The following is a 16,787-nucleotide window of genomic DNA, read 5'->3' on the forward strand; positions in this document are numbered from 1 at the left end:
CAAAATTAATTACTAATAAAATGCGTATAGTATAATGGTTCGGTTAAGTCATAACGAAGTACTTATTTAAAGTTATTAGTTAAAAATATTTTTTTAACATAATATAAGAACAAAACCAAATGACATTTTTTGTTAATGAACAACTGGCCGAGTCGCTATCATCACTCTTATTAAATGCTAATGTTCCAACAGTGGCTTTGTTAACAGACTTCTGTATTTTCTTCGCTGGAACAGAAGTTTACTATCGATTCAGAATATTTCGTTAGTATTTTGGCAGCATCCCGTTTTCCATGTGACCTCAAGCTGATTTGAGTAGCATGAGATAGTTCTTGTGGACTTCGAAAGTTCAGAAGACATTTATTTTTTTCAGCAAAATACGCAAAACTTTTTGACGAGCACAAACCATTTTTTTTCTGGTCTACCACGTAGTCCTTCATCACGCATCACTACAGGAAGAATAAAAACTGTGTTAAGCCATTTTGCGTGTTTAAACATCAGTTTTAAAGTACTTCTTCCGACTTCAAACCATTTTCTATGAAATATTAATAGAAACGAAGTGATTTTTTCATAATGAAACTATCCTCGAGACTTTTAAAACTGTTTTTCTTCAAAAAATATTTTATATGTTCATAAACACACTGCCTTATTGCAGCACAATTCAACTTTGAGGTGCCCTTTACTTCTAGAATCCCCAAAATATCCAAACGATAGACTGTAGGTACAGGCTCTGTAAATGACAAAAGAGCAAGTTTGAGCAAACAAATTTTATAAGATATTATACATAAAAAATGGTTTTATATGAAACTAGTTTCGTTTGGTGGTACAAATTGGTACACGATTTTGAAAGTTTAATTAAACTTTGGCAAATAATTGAAAATGTTGATACTTTTTTCACGATTTTTAATTAATAATTAAAGTAATGTTGAATAGAAAAATTATAAAATAATTAAATTAATTTGAAAGAACATACTATAGACTTCAATTTTTGTCTTTGCGTAATTTCTCTCTGATTTCAAATAACAACACTAACGATCGAACAGCATGCGCACCCGAAAGCGACCGACCGCTAGGCGAACGATTGGCACATCCAAAGTGTCATGTTTACAATGTTGCCACGTATCGCGCGTATTGTTTTTAATTTTTTATCTATGTGAACATAATACTATGGATATTTTTCAATGTTATGAGAATATTTTTGTACATAAATAAAAACATCGTTAAAATATTTTTGTCTAGCTAGTTTCCTCAAAGGGGACCATAGTGCGCCGCTTGGAGTAAACTGTCACTAATTCTTAAATCATAAATGATACACAAACAAGACAATATGTTTATAAAAATACCAGGCCAAAGTATTGTTTTATTGTAGGGTCGAATCTGCAAATGTGGGAAGCTACACTAACTTTAAAAATACGAACTGTGAGAACTGGCCTGAAGGTTAAATTTTACTGAGCAATATGTAATAGTCGCATTCTGGAAGATACAATATATACCGCAGATACTGTGATGTGACTTTGTAGTAAAGCTTACATTGTGAAACTATAAATTGTAAAATCCGTACTGCAGACTGATCCCACAGTAAAAATTAAACAACTTTGTACTACACTACAAATGGTGCAAAACCATAATGCAGCCGTAATATAAATTTGGTACAACTTTGATAACTGATAATATAGAAAGTGAAACTGCACCTGTATATAGTATTACATACACTCTGATAATGTATGTACACATTACGCATTAACTACTATTCTTGTATGTTTGTTTCTAATGTTTGCAGGTGAAGTGAATGGAAAATACGTGAAGGGAATGGAAGGCCAATTTATGCGTAATATATTGAGCTCAATTTGGTTTTACTCCAGGCATCCGAAAAACCTTTATTTCACCTTTACAATGCTGGTCGTTTCAACACAATCTTTCCCATCACGCGGCACGTTTTGACACAATGCATGTGTTTTACTGAAACATCTTGGATCACACATGCAACATCCGCATACTGGGATCACATATGTGACAGGTGCGTAGATCAGGTTAAACTTTACGAACTACTATACCTACACGTGATAAATATAAGTAAATTCGACGCTAATACCTAAAACATTCTGGATCATCATCTCCAAAATATTCTGGATCATCATCTCAAAACATTCTTGACCATCATTTAAAAAAAAGGCAAACACCTAACATAATCATAAAATCAGAGCAAAGCAAAAAGACAACCTAAATATACCGAGGACTAAGAAATTATTCTAGATTGTATTTCATATACATATTATAATTTTTTTAAATGTCAAAATTATAATGGAATAAATCCCACACATTCCATATAGAATGTGCTAACATTCTAATATTCATTCTAACATTCTAATAATACTAACTAACCGTACTAACCTTCCCACTTACCGGAATAAACACTTATTATTATTATTATTATTATAGTAATTCAAAAAAAATACACAAAAAAAGCAATAGTACTATTTTTTTCCAGTGAATTTCAAAATGCATGATAATGCGGAATAAACTCATTATTATTATTATTAAATGACTTCTGTGTTAGATCAAAAATCATAAAGTTTTAGGAAATTCGTTGTGAAAGGAAAAGTTGAAGACATAAGAGGAGTTGGATGTTTCAAGAACGTAGAGATGAGCAGTTCAAATTGGCTTAGAATAGGGAGAAGATCAGCAGGAATCCAAGCCAAACCAAAAGAATAAAGCACCCCACGTAAGAAGAATGCTGCATTATTGTGATAACACTATTGTGCTAACACTATTGTGCTAACACTATTGTGCTAGTATTATGTTATCGTCTGATAAATGATGCGATTTTCAAAACACAAATTCACCTATTACAAATTTTTGTTATGATATATATGGAATCAACTGTCTTTGAATGATTTAAAGTAATTCAATTACAGCCATCAAGTTGACAAAAGGAATATCAGTCTTGTGTAATTTGAACTGGGCTTCTGAACGATAAAGAAAGTGTCGCTTATCAGATATTATTGGCTGATGATAATCTTAATGTGGTTAGATAACTGTCGGGCAGTTCAAGTGGTAAAGTAACTCAAATGCGGTACGATCAACCATGTACAAAATCAAAAGAAAGTTCAGGCACCAGTTTGATGTCGATCGTGAACTTTTCAAAATTGGAACCGATGCATGTCTTGAGGAAAATTTTTAAAGAGTCTTTTCAAATCCAGACAAGTGATTAAGTACCCTACCTATAATGTTTTTTCGCAGACAATTATTTTCATTCTATATTTGAAATGTGTGTATACGTGGCTTACTTTAACAGACTGCTTTCAAGAATGGAACTCTGCAAGTCAAGTTAAATTCTTAATTCTTATCATATAATATCGTAATTTTTCAAGGGTAACAACTACATACATAGTTTAGTAATAATAAAGGATTATGCATTGTTACCTTGGACAGGATGAAGCGATCGCTGGAGGCATCTCGGGGAGTGTTGACATTGTACCTCATGGTGTTGAAGAAGAGGACTGACATGATGTCGGCGATCGAGGCGCATGATGTGGGATGTCTGCCAAAATACAAAATGTTATTAGCGATAGCAAACTTAAAACATTGTTTATTACCTTCTTTAACATTTTGGTAACCAACTCAGGTTTTTCAATAATCCAATTAAAACAATACTGACAACCAAATTTTCTGTATCAAAGATTGATACGGCCGCGTATCAAATGCTGATACAATTGCGTGCAAAAGGGTTTAAAATAAAGTTCGTATGAAGTCAAATAGTAAAAATATTAACAAAGTCCTAATATTCAAGCATGGACTTGTCTGGTCGAGCTTGACGTCACAAACCGAGTGACGAGCATGTCTGTCTGTAACACACTGTCTGTTGTTGCCACATAACAATTTAGAAATGGATATGAAAAATCAACCAAAAATAAATCAATCATATATACCATATATATATATATATGCTCTGTAGGATTCTCAAAGTGGCAAGCACAAAGTACATCAATTGTAGTGCTTTCGATTTCGTAGTTTTAGTATTAAACTGTCAAGCGTCGTGTAAGGTTGTGGCTACATCTAAGTAAATTGCCTTTAAAAAAAAAGCCACAATGCCCTCGTGTGTAATAAGAAAGTGTTTTAATTATTTAGAAAACACTAGTAATAGCCAGGAAATAACGTTTCATTTGTAAATAAGTGCAAAATCACAAATAAAAATTGTTTTCCCGCCGTTTTGAGAACAGGTCTGGTCGTGCAACTACCAAATTACGAAGTCACTAAGTAAACTTCACTGTTTAAAATAATCTAACCACTCTGTTTATTTATTTGCTTGCAGTAAAACAACATACACATCAACAGTAACAACGACTATCAACAATCATCTCCATTTCCAAACTGTTGTTGCTCTATTATGGCATGGCTCTATTATGACTTGATCACTTGACACCTCAAAATCCGTCAAGCACCCAGGCCTGTACTATAGTCGGCCTCGGGGTAGTATCCGATTCAACTTTTGAATACGAAAACGCCGTCCAGTCCTATCGTTATTTCATTCATACACATATATTTTTTTAATGTCTATCTTTGGCCATAAATGAACAACGTTTGAATGAAGAATTTACTGGAAACATAATAATGTTTTTTACTTGCCACATTGTGACAAGTAATTGTGACAATGTGACAAGTGATTGTAACAATACATTTACACAAGTGTAAATGTATTGTAACGCCATTGAAAAGAAAGTTTTACAGTTGTAATAAGTAACATAAAATAAAAATGTATATTCAAATAAAGCAATTTTTTTGATTTTGACTAAGATTTACAGCTATGTACCTATTTTACTCTTTATAAATAATTTGTAGTTCCATTATAAAAGATCAACAAATTTTTTTAAGTAAATTTTAATAAGAAGTCAGTGGGACCATTATTTTGGATGGTAACAGTTCAAGAATTTAATTCTCCCTGCAACAAAGTAATATTACATATTATGTAATGTATAATTAAACATGAAACTTTATTAAAATAATGTAATCACTAATTAAATAAATATGAGATATGCATAATAATTTTATATGCAAGGCTAAATTTATTATGAAATTATTTGCAATTTTCAACAATAATTAATTAACAGCTCAAATAATCTAATAATTATTAATTATTGAAGACAATATTAGCGATGAGGAATACTTGGAGCAGGTGGATGAGTTTGTGTATTTAGGAAGTGTGTTTACGAGAGATGGGAAGGCTGACAGAGATATTGAAAGAAGGGTAAATGCAGGTAACTCCATTAATGGAGGACTGAAAGCAGTTGGCGCTAACAAAAAATTGTTCAAAGAAGCGAAGCTAGCAGTCCACAATGGAATGCTGGTACCTGCCCTGATGTATGGAAGTGATCATGGAACTGGCAGAGGAAGGATGAAAGTAGACTGAATGCTGTAAAAATGAGATTACTGAGGCGTATGTGTGGTAAAACCATGTATGATAGTATGATAAATGTGGAGATCCGCAAAGAATACAAGGCTGATGTAAGCTTAATGATTAAGATTAAGAAACGGAGGCTTAGATGGTTTGGGCATGTAGAGCGAATGAATGAAGAAAGGGGTGTTAGGAGAATATATGACGCAGATGTGAATGGTAGCAGAAGTCGGGGACACCCGAGGAAGACATGGCACGATCAAGTAAGTCACATACTTGAGTCGGGCCATGTCAAGAGTCAGAATAATAGAAGAGCATGTGTGAGACGATGTATGAATGTGATTAAGGCAAGGAGTGTGTGCCAAGACCGAGTTGTTTGGTGGTCCGTCCTCTCTGCCTAACCCTGCAGAATTCAAATTTTCGATTAAGAATCGCTAATATTGTCTTCAATAATTAAATAATACAATTTGAGGTTTTACTCATTAAGTTATTCCAAAAATAAAATTAATTATTATTACATTATGAACAGAGGTTTCTTGTGCCAGACGTAATGTGTGACACACAAGACTGTAAACAGGGCGGTGATCCCAATCCGTGGAGGCGTGAGATGTCTTCCTTCAGTGGCGTGGAGGGGTAGAACGGGGCGTCTCTGTAGCCGTTGTAGCTGGTCCGATGCTAGTACTCGTCCTTGCTGTAGAGTCCGGGTCTTTCGTAGGGGCAGAGAGGTCCGGGGTGAGGCGAGGGTCAGAAGAAGAAGAGAAGGCGAGTAGAGTCAGAAGTCGGAGCGAGGTAGAAGGCTGAGCAGAGAGAAGTGTAGAGCTGGTGGTGGTTGCTGGATATCTATCTTTTCAAGGCACTGTTGCCCGTTTTATAGGACCCCGGCGGCCTTCGCTGGCCGAGCGACGCTCACACGGGCCTGCTTTCTCTTTGATTCCTGGAATCGAATGCCCGTGTTTTGTGACGCGCCCGCGGCCCGCCGCCGGGCTACCGCCTTACCGCTTACCGCCTCTCGGCCGGTAATTTCGGGCCCTGTGGTCGAACGTGACCACGGCATCTCTTTGTTCAGGCACGGTCCTCAGAATCGCGCTTGTGGAACGTTCGGGCGGCAAACCACCTCGCACGCTATGACGGCGCACGGCCCTTTGCTTCGGGTCGCGGCCGAACGTTCCCTCTCGTATAAGCACGATTCTCATAACCGTGCCCGAATTAAATGCTCATGATTTTACCAGCTCTAACCATACTTCTCTGCCCGTATACTTCTAACCAAGCTCCGACGCTTTATTTATTGTTTTCATTATCATTCTTACATTATTACATACATTTACATCTTTACATTATACATTTTATACAATTTCAGGACAATTGGGATTCATTTAATTTTATTCATTATCCATATTCATTTATTCATTATCCATTATCATTATCGGAGCAGTACGTCCGTCACACTCCCCCCGTGGAGCTCGGCTACACCCTTTTTCGGGAGGCGTGCTGCGACTTGCGGGCGCGGCGTGGTCCCTGGCGTCCGGTACCTCTGGCGAGTGTGTCTCGGTGGCGAGTTCGGTGGGGCGGCGTCGGGACAGGCCCCCGGCGGCATGGTCCCCGGCGGCACGGTCCCCGGTGGCATGGTCGGTCTCCGGCGGCGTGGTCCCGGGCGTCGGCAGCGAGGCCGGTGGGGCGGCGTTCGGACAAACCATCCTCAGCGTTGTCCCGGCGTCGGCGTCGGCGTCGCGCCGGGTGCTCCCATGCGTGATCCAACCGAGGGCTGTCCGGGACGTCATCTGGCCGCTCTCTTCCTTCCGCACCTCCCGCGACACGATAAGCAGCCCGTTATCTTGTCCGATCAGCAGCCGGGGTTTCACCTGCCGGCGGCCGGCCACTGTTTGTCGCGGGAGGTCTAGGTCTGTTACGGTGTGGGCCGTCACCGTGAACGCGTCTCCGTTGCCGCGCACCGACAGTCTCACCCGCCGGGACGTAGCATCGGACGAGCACATCCCATTAGCGCCCCGAATTCGCAGGCCACGTACCGGACCCGCGGCTCCCACGATGTCTGCAACATCTGCCTCGACTAGGGTTATTGCAGAGCCCTCGTCAAGCAGCGCGTGCACGGTCGCTCGGCCCCCGGGGCCGCACAATGTCACGGGAATCACTTTCATTAGCACTTGTCCCTCACTTTCCCACGTGTTCGTGACTGTGTGCGTCTCGGGGTCACGAGTGTATGCGTCATCGTGCAGCAAGCGGTGATGCGGGGCCCTGCACGTCCCCACTCCGCAGTTGGTCCGGTACTCGCACCGTTTTGTCTGGTGCACACCGTCCAGACACTTAAAGCACAACCGTGCGCTTTTCACAAGTTCCCAACGCGCACTGATTGTTTCTTCGGCGAATCGGGGACACTTGTAGAGTTTGTGCGAGTCGTCTTTGCACAGTGTGCACCAAACTTCACTGCGGGGTTCCGGCCGCTCGTCGATCACGTGCACATTTTCACGATACGGGCGGGCGGCCCGCTGATGTTCGACCGAGCTGCTCGGCCGCGCTGCTCGGCCATTGTCGGTGAGGCCCGACCGCGGCACCGCGTTGGTCAGCCGCTTCAGGAACGCGGCAAGCTGCACCACGGTGGCCGCGTGCGTCTGGTCGGCCACCTTACCCAACCACAAGAGGCGTAGGGCTAACGGCATCTTCGAGGCGATTTCGCTGAGGAGGGCCGGGTTGGAGAGGTAATCGCCCCGCAGATTCCCCAGCGAAGCCACGATGTTCTGCACCGTGCCCGAGAACTCCACCAGAGCCTCGGTCGATGCGTCCTCTTGCAGTCGGGTTAGCCGCTTTATCCGGTCGAACATGACCGCGGCGACCGAGTGCGCGCCCCCAAAGCGGTGCTCCAGGACATCCATGATTTCCGGCACCTGCGCCGGGTCCAGGAGGAGAGGGCTGACGGCTTCGCGCGCCTTTCCCTTCAGGGCACGCTGTAGCCGCATCAAATTCTCGGCCGCCGTCATCCCGCAGGTGGCCGTCGACTGCAGGAATTGTGCCTTCCAGGCCTGCCACTCTATGGCGTCGCCAGCGTATGGCGGCAGGTCCTTGGCGCTGGACTGCCGGGCGATGAGCGACGCCATCCGCTCATCCTCGGGGTGGGAGCGGGGTGTACCGCCGGCCTGGGACTGCCGGAGGGCGTCGGCAAACATGGCCGTCACCTGGGCGAGAGGGACACTCCCCTGGTTCACCCAGTCCCGCGTCTGCCTCGCTGCCTCGTCTGCGCGGTTGAAGGCCCCGTATCCATCCATAGGGGGCTGCGATGGCGAGTCTGCACTCGGGGGAAATGCTGAGAACTGGGCGGGCCCGCGGGTCACACCGGGATAGCCGTACTGCGGCTCTGGTCCACCTCGCAGCGCCGCGGCGCCTGGGGAAGCGCCGTCCGTGAGTGGATCCGCAGCATGGTTTCTCTCCGTCCCGGTGTGAGCCCTCACCGCGCGGCGCGAGTTCCCGAAAACATCGGTAGTCTGGGCTGTGGCTTGTGGCACAGTGGGTTCTCCCCCCACTGTGAAGGTATGGCTGTGACCGGGGCCGCTAGGGGGCGCCGCAGTCTGTGGAAGGCCAATGGTTTGCGCCTCCGCTGCGTAGCTCCGAGTAGGTACGCCCGGGGGCGCCGGCGTCGGCGTCGGTCCGTAACCCAGCCGCGGCGCAGTGGTGTGCGTCTCCGCTGAGTAGCCAGGACGCGGCGCAGTGGTGTGTGTCTCCGCTGAGTAGTCCAGGCGCGGTGCAGTGGTGTGCGTCTCCGCTGAGTAGCCCAGGCGCGACGCAGTGGCGTGTGTCTCCGCTGAGTAGCCCAGGTTCCGCCCGAAGCCGCTAGATGGCGCCGCCGTCGGTGGGTACTCTGCCCGTGGAGCTGTGGCGCGCGTCTCCGCTGCGTAGTCCGGGTCTCGCCCGAAGCCGCTAGATGGCGCCGCCGTCGTCGGGTACTCCGCCCGTGGAGCTGGGGCGTGCGTCTCCGGTTGCCAGGCTGCAGGGGAAGCGGTCCGCGGGAGGCCCTTCAGCGTGGCGATCAGTTCTGCCATCTGTCGGGTGTGGTCCTCCTGTAGCTTCCGGTTGTGCCGCCTCTCAGCTCTCAGCTCGAGCTGCACCTGCCGGAGCGTGTCCTCGCTGGAAGCCTCGCTTCTTGACGAGACGTCGGCCGCGGCAGGGGGCGTCTGTGGTGGTGATGCGCCGGAGGGACCAGGCAGTAGGTCCGCTCGGGGATCAGAGGGGGCCAGGGGGGCGGTTGGCCGGAGTCCGGGGGGCGCGGCTGTGGCCGCCCCGGTTGGTGTGGGATCATCGCTTCCCTGCGATGAGTCCCCGTCAGCGCTATTCTTCCCAGAGCGCAGTGAAGGTGACATCTTCCACGGAGAGATCCGGCGGCGAAGGACCACTTATGTGCCAGACGTAATGTGTGACACACAAGACTGTAAACAGGGCGGTGATCCCAATCCGTGGAGGCGTGAGATGTCTTCCTTCAGTGGCGTGGAGGGGTAGAACGGGGCGTCTCTGTAGCCGTTGTAGCTGGTCCGATGCTAGTACTCGTCCTTGCTGTAGAGTCCGGGTCTTTCGTAGGGGCAGAGAGGTCCGGGGTGAGGCGAGGGTCAGAAGAAGAAGAGAAGGCGAGTAGAGTCAGAAGTCGGAGCGAGGTAGAAGGCTGAGCAGAGAGAAGTGTAGAGCTGGTGGTGGTTGCTGGATATCTATCTTTTCAAGGCACTGTTGCCCGTTTTATAGGACCCCGGCGGCCTTCGCTGGCCGAGCGACGCTCACACGGGCCTGCTTTCTCTTTGATTCCTGGAATCGAATGCCCGTGTTTTGTGACGCGCCCGCGGCCCGCCGCCGGGCTACCGCCTTACCGCTTACCGCCTCTCGGCCGGTAATTTCGGGCCCTGTGGTCGAACGTGACCACGGCATCTCTTTGTTCAGGCACGGTCCTCAGAATCGCGCTTGTGGAACGTTCGGGCGGCAAACCACCTCGCACGCTATGACGGCGCACGGCCCTTTGCTTCGGGTCGCGGCCGAACGTTCCCTCTCGTATAAGCACGATTCTCATAACCGTGCCCGAATTAAATGCTCATGATTTTACCAGCTCTAACCATACTTCTCTGCCCGTATACTTCTAACCAAGCTCCGACGCTTTATTTATTGTTTTCATTATCATTCTTACATTATTACATACATTTACATCTTTACATTATACATTTTATACAATTTCAGGACAATTGGGATTCATTTAATTTTATTCATTATCCATATTCATTTATTCATTATCCATTATCATTATCGGAGCAGTACGTCCGTCACATTTCTGATTTCTACAATAATGTATTCATTCTGAAATAATTAATGCGTTTCATTGTTCATAACAGTAGGATTGACGATACATCAAGTTTTATTTCAGTTAGTTATCTGACCTTTGTCGCAACTAAATGCATAATCTGTAACGTGGCATTAAGGTCAATATCATTTGTACAACACTGCAAACTTACGCTAGAACATTAATCTATGTCAAGTTGTAATGACCCAAATTCGCTCTCAAATGGTTAAGGTTAATTAATGGTTAATGAAACTTAATTATGTAGTCCTGCCCATTTCCATGGATCACATGGGGATGCAAGTATATCTTTTAAACAATACACCATTTTATAAGGAATGAAGCTAGGCAAGGCAAAACGATATTGATGGGAAAGTACTGTATCTGCAAATCTGTTGGAGTTAACATTGTAAATTAACAGATTTGGAGAAGTGGGTAATTTGCAGTCATCGTAAAGTAAAACAGATTTGAAAACTAACGTACTTTACGGCTTCTGTTACGTAAATAGATTTGAAGATGAAGGTACTTTACGGCTTCTGTGAAGTAAATAGATTTGAATGTGAAGGTACTTTACGGCTTCTGTGAAGTAAATAGATTTGAATGTGAAGGTACTTTACGGCTTCTGTTAAGTAAATAGATTTGAATGTGAAGGTACTTTACGGCTTCTGTGAAGTAAATAGATTTGAATGTGAAGGTACTTTACGGCTTCTGTTAAGTAAATAGATTTGAATGTGAAGGTACTTTACGGCTTCAGTAATGTAGAAAGATTTGAAGATTAATGTACTATAAGGCTTCTGTAAAGTAAATAGATTTGAAGACGAAGGTGCTTTACGGCTTCTGTAAAGTAAATAGATTTGAGAATGAAGGTACTTTATGGCTCCAGTAATGTAGTAAGATTTGAAGATTAATGTAGTTTACGGCTTTTGTTAAGTAAATAGATTTGAAGATGAAGGTACTTTATGCCTTTTGTACAGTACAGATTTGAAAATGAAGGTAGTTTATCCCTTCTGTAAAGTAACAGATTTGAAGATGAAGGTATTTACAGCTTCTGTAAAGTAAATAGATTTGAACATGAAGGTACTTTATGCCTTTTGTACAGTACAGATTTGAAAATTAAGGTAGTTTATCCCTTCTGTAAAGTAACAGATTTGAAGATGAAGGTATTTACGGCTTCTGTAAAGTAAATAGATTTGAACATGAAGGTACTCTATGCCTTTTGTACAGTACAGATTTGAAAATGAAGGTAGTTTACCCCTTCTGTAAAGTAACAGGTTTGAAGATGAAGGTACTTTAGGGCCTCTGTAAAATAATAAATTTGCAGATGAAGGTACTTTACGGCCTCTGTAAAATAACAAATTTGCAGATGAAGGTACTTTAAGGCGTTTGTACAGCAACAGATTTGCAGGTGAAAGTAACATGAACACTGCCAAATGTGGGAGTTGAGATGTAAATTGACAAAGTTAAAAAAAATGGCTTTGGAACCATGGTAAGGAAAAGTTATAAATAAATAAAACACTAATTAATATTTTTCGAAAGTAAAATCAATGTTTAAAAAGTGTTCCCAGATCACGATTAGCTCTAATAAATAAGCTTTAAAAAATTAATATCTTCTATTATTTTATCATTAATTACTCTCTGCATGCGCCAATGTTTTATCAACTTATAAAAATCAAATGACATGGCAGAAGATTAGGTTTAGTTGTCACTTTTCACAAAATTCCTTGTAACTGTTCGGAAATTGGTTTGCTTCAAAATGCATGTTATCTCAAATTAAATGTAATTTTTTTTAATACATTACATACTGCTTCAGATGGAAAATACCAATATTATAGGCAAGAATTATAAAACAGTTCAATTAATCTTTGGAGATGCATCAACCCTCTATTTAAGATATCATTTTTTTTTTTAAATGAGTTTTTGTTTCAAATATTGGCTTTTATTTGCTAACTAATGTTTGTTTAGTGATTGTAAAATAATTTCAAACTTCTTTATATGATTTTCGAGTTGGTAAACAACTTATAAAGTTGTTTTTTCATCACAGTGAACATTGTCAAATCCCTAGAAAACAACCTCCTACTCGATATGTTCGCTGTTGTCAACGTTGCCAAATAGGGTACATTGTGGTACTTAGTTAATTTTTATTTATTTTTTTGCGATATAGCGAAAGACATAATATGACCATGTCTTCTGATAAAATTAATGTCAATGTGTAGGTTTATTTCCTAAGCTGTTTGGATTGCTATTGTGATGGTTCAAGAGGTCGTCATTGTGACGTCATAGAAGCTATGATATATATATACTATATATATATATAATATACATAAAACAAATAATAATATACTGATGTTACCACTGCAATACCTTATCAAATTAATATAAAATACATTTAATACGTTCCACAGAGAAACGTGTAAAAAAAAAAAAAACAATAGGAAACTAGAGAATGGGTTATATTCTTAGAGTAACTTAGTAGATGAAAATCACTTGTGTTGAGTGAGATGTTAAAATAAAATGCATTATTGTCAAAATTGATTATTGGTGTGCTTTTGGAAAGGTGGGTTTCAATATAAAGGTACATTAAGTAAGGTTGCATCAGTGGCTAGGGTTTTATTTATTAATTTATTTATTATGTTTTGTCGGGATAGTGAGAGGGGGCGCCTCAGACAGGGGGGACCGAGGGCTCGACAATGGTGACATATCAGAAAAGGATGGCAACCCTATACATTAGGTACTTTATATTTTAATAATAATAATAATGATTGGATTATTTATATAGCGCCGTTTTCGTGAGAAAATCACCTTAAAGGATCGTGGCATCAACAACGATTGCAGTTAACGATTTCAGGGGTCAATGGGTTGACCAAGCAACCAATTTCAGATTATTTAACATAAATGATGATGCTTGCCAGTTGGAAAAAAATTACATTTAGTAAACTTTACATAGAATTTATGTTTACCTACAGAAATGAAATCACCAAAACGGAAATGTAAAAATACCTGTAATAATATAATAGATAGCTACTTATACATGTATGTATTACACTAAGTTTGAAGTGTTTATCCAACAGTTTGAATAGTAATTGCGTGCATTCAAAGCAAAATTAGACTTTGAACATTTGAATAAAAAAAACGAAGCCGGTAAGTAAGAATAGTGCTGTTATAAATAACTTATCGGGAATTATTGTATTATTATAGTTAATTTATTATAATGTAAATTATTGTATTTTGGTAATGCAGCACTAGAATCACGCGTTTATAAATAAAACAAAAGAAAATACTCCGGTTACAGTCGTATCAGAGTGGTCATATACCGGCTTGACCGCAGGCGATATAAATTGCGCCTATTCGTCATAAAATTAGAAATTAAAACTATACCATAAAATCACATGTAAAATTAAACTAGGGCAAATATCTGCCAAAGTGAAGGGTACCTAGTTGAAGTAACTCCTTCAATGATATTCTTGCGATTTCTAAAGTCACCTTGACTAGACCTTCAAAAGGACAACAAAAAACAAAACTACACAACTCTGCACATGTCACGTTTTTGCAACTTAGCGTAAAATATAAATGAAAAATAGTTTATGTGATAATTTGAAACTTACCCAGACTTTGAGGCGTCTGTGGACGTGATGCTGTGGATCCTCAGCTTGTTGGCGAGATCGGCCAGAGCCTGCAGATTAGGTTTTCCGTTCGACATGTTGATAGTGAATATTGCACTGACAGTATGACAGAGAATTTAATGGAGTGTGATTATTCAAGGTAACAATTAGATAAGGTGTAATCCCCGACGCCGACCGGTCCGTATGAAGTGTATACAAGATATAAATTTGAATAAAACGAAATGACAAGCCGAAGCCGCAAAGCAAACGTCAATTATTGGCCAATCGAAACGTATCCACATCCACGCGGGGAGGAACGAACTGCTATATTCCATAAAAGGCGTTCATGATTAACTTCAATAAACAAACCAAAATAGACTTTACCATCAATTGAGTTAAGGGCTATTTTTAGTTGTACGTATTTTAGTTGTATGGCTACTATGATGCGATGATCAAAAACTTTTTTCATTTTGAACCATAATAATATTACGAACGCATTATTATTTTTGCTATAATCAAGTAAAAAGTAATCCATAATATTATCATGTTTTGCAAAAACAGTATTTATATTTTTATATCTAATTATGAAACCAAAAATATAGATTCCAACTGGATTTTGAAAATCATCCAATAATTGGTAAAGTTCTACCTACAACTACTGTTTAATACGCATTAAAAAAAAACAAACATTTGATTCAACTCAAAGACAGTAAACAACCCAATAATTGAATAACTAGGTAGAATTGTTGTAATCGTTTATTTATTGCTTGAAGCACCCTATAACCCATAATATAACACCAGATGTCCAACCAGGGGCGTCGCCAGCTTCCAAGCTAGGGAGGGGCAGCTCAAAAATGTTATAGAGCTTAGAGGGAAGGAACAAGAAAGTGAAAAGAATAAACTAGAAATATTTGCACAAAAGCTGACGTGTACCCGGCGTTATTCAGGGTTAAGAACAAGGCAGTGTTAAACCATGCAGGGGCCCATGGGCATACTTAGTTTGGGGGGCCTAAAAACAAACCACATTTTTTTAATGATTTTATTGAAGGGGTTTGTACATAAATAAACCATTCACTGAGTTTGTGCAAGAAAGTGAGATGCCTCCTAATGATTTGAAGACATATGAGCATTTTCTAAATGCTGCTATTATCATTGTTACACGATTTACATGTGAAAATATTATTTTGCATTTGGAAAGGCAATATAAAAATGAAATATATACTTTTTTGATTACCTACAGAGGTTTAAAAAAGACTTGAAAAGAATTGTACCAATTTCTCAATGGCCTCGGAGCATGTAGAACTATGGTATCGCCAACTGGAATGAGTGACGAGATATCCCCGTCTTTTCGTTTTCGTTTTCCGTGGTATCCCCAATTGGGAAAACGTGTGGGTGAAGGGTTTGTAATATAAATTATTGCAATTATTACATACGAAAAATGGGCCGTAGGCGAAAAATTTTCCATGGTATCCCCAATTGGGGTAGATATGTGGTGTGGGTGAAGGGAATAGAATATGAATTATCGCATACCCGGAAAAAAAATTCTAGGTCGAAGGGCAAACCAATAAATGCCTTTGTTTTCTATTTTTTGGAGTCAGTATCCCAAAAATATTTGGACAAAAATGCTTTAATATTTTCCTAAACGGAAATACTTTAATATTCTTCAAAATAGAAACCTAATATATCAACTTGACTGTCTGGTAGCCGAGTGGGTAAATGCATTGGATTCCGACTCAGGCATATAACATATACTCCTATACTTCTGCTTAGTGATTGTGGGCACTGACAAGATACAGCGTGGTCACCGCTATTACTTCGATGTCTGCCATGATAATGAACACTTGTATAATAGTGGCGATATAATAATAGAACCGTGAGCTCTGAGCATATGAACAATGAGAACACGCTCAGATAACTCCCCTGGTACAGCTCCCTCACTACGGCTCCCAGCTCACCAGCGTACGAATGATCGTACGATTCTTGGCACCGGTACGCCACCTGTTATCATGAGAAAAATAAGATGCTAGGTAGTTAGTAGGTGTAAGTACATATGTCCAAATCCAGATGTTGAACTGTCATACGCCGTTTACGAATCTGAGTATGTAACTAATAACTAATAACAATCAACACTCGGATAATTTTAATAGAGCTATTTTTCTAAAAATCTTCTGAAAAAAAAAAGTTACTGTTCAATTGAGCCGTGGTACGGTTTGCCAGGAGTCGTATGAATACGGCTCATCAAAAAGAGCTAGCTCGATTTTGCGGCTCGTTCATGAGTGACTCATCACTACACCAAACCTATATTATATTTTGCATAGTGCAGATGCATCGACTTTAAAATAAAGACTGATATTAAAATAAGTGATGTTACTTTTAAATCATCAACCGACAGGTCGCAAGAGATAATCTGTTGGCCCTAGACCTGGAACCAAGGATCTACACTCCTACCATCAAGAACTTGCGACTTGCGAACGCTAAAAGC

The 16,787-nt window shown here is 41.2% G+C and overlaps 1 protein-coding gene across 1 annotated transcript in view; it reads right to left on the reverse strand.

Moving 5' to 3' along the window:
* Positions 1-14,597, reverse strand: part of LOC149417544 (transketolase-like protein 2) — a 30,045-nt gene extending 15,448 nt beyond the window's left edge. The window contains exons 1-2 of the mRNA XM_089640390.1: positions 14,309-14,597; positions 3,421-3,538 (exon numbers count right to left, since the gene is read on the reverse strand). Of these exons, the coding sequence (XP_089496516.1) occupies positions 3,421-3,538; positions 14,309-14,403 (213 nt within the window). The 5' untranslated portion in view covers positions 14,404-14,597. The remainder of the gene's footprint in view (positions 1-3,420; positions 3,539-14,308) is intronic.
* Between the last annotated feature and the right edge of the window lie 2,190 nt (positions 14,598-16,787).

Source organism: Hesperophylax consimilis, chromosome 15, assembly GCF_061612785.1.
Source record: "Hesperophylax consimilis isolate HC1 chromosome 15, BYU_Hcon_1.0, whole genome shotgun sequence".
NCBI classification, from domain to species: Eukaryota; Metazoa; Arthropoda; class Insecta; order Trichoptera; family Limnephilidae; genus Hesperophylax; species Hesperophylax consimilis.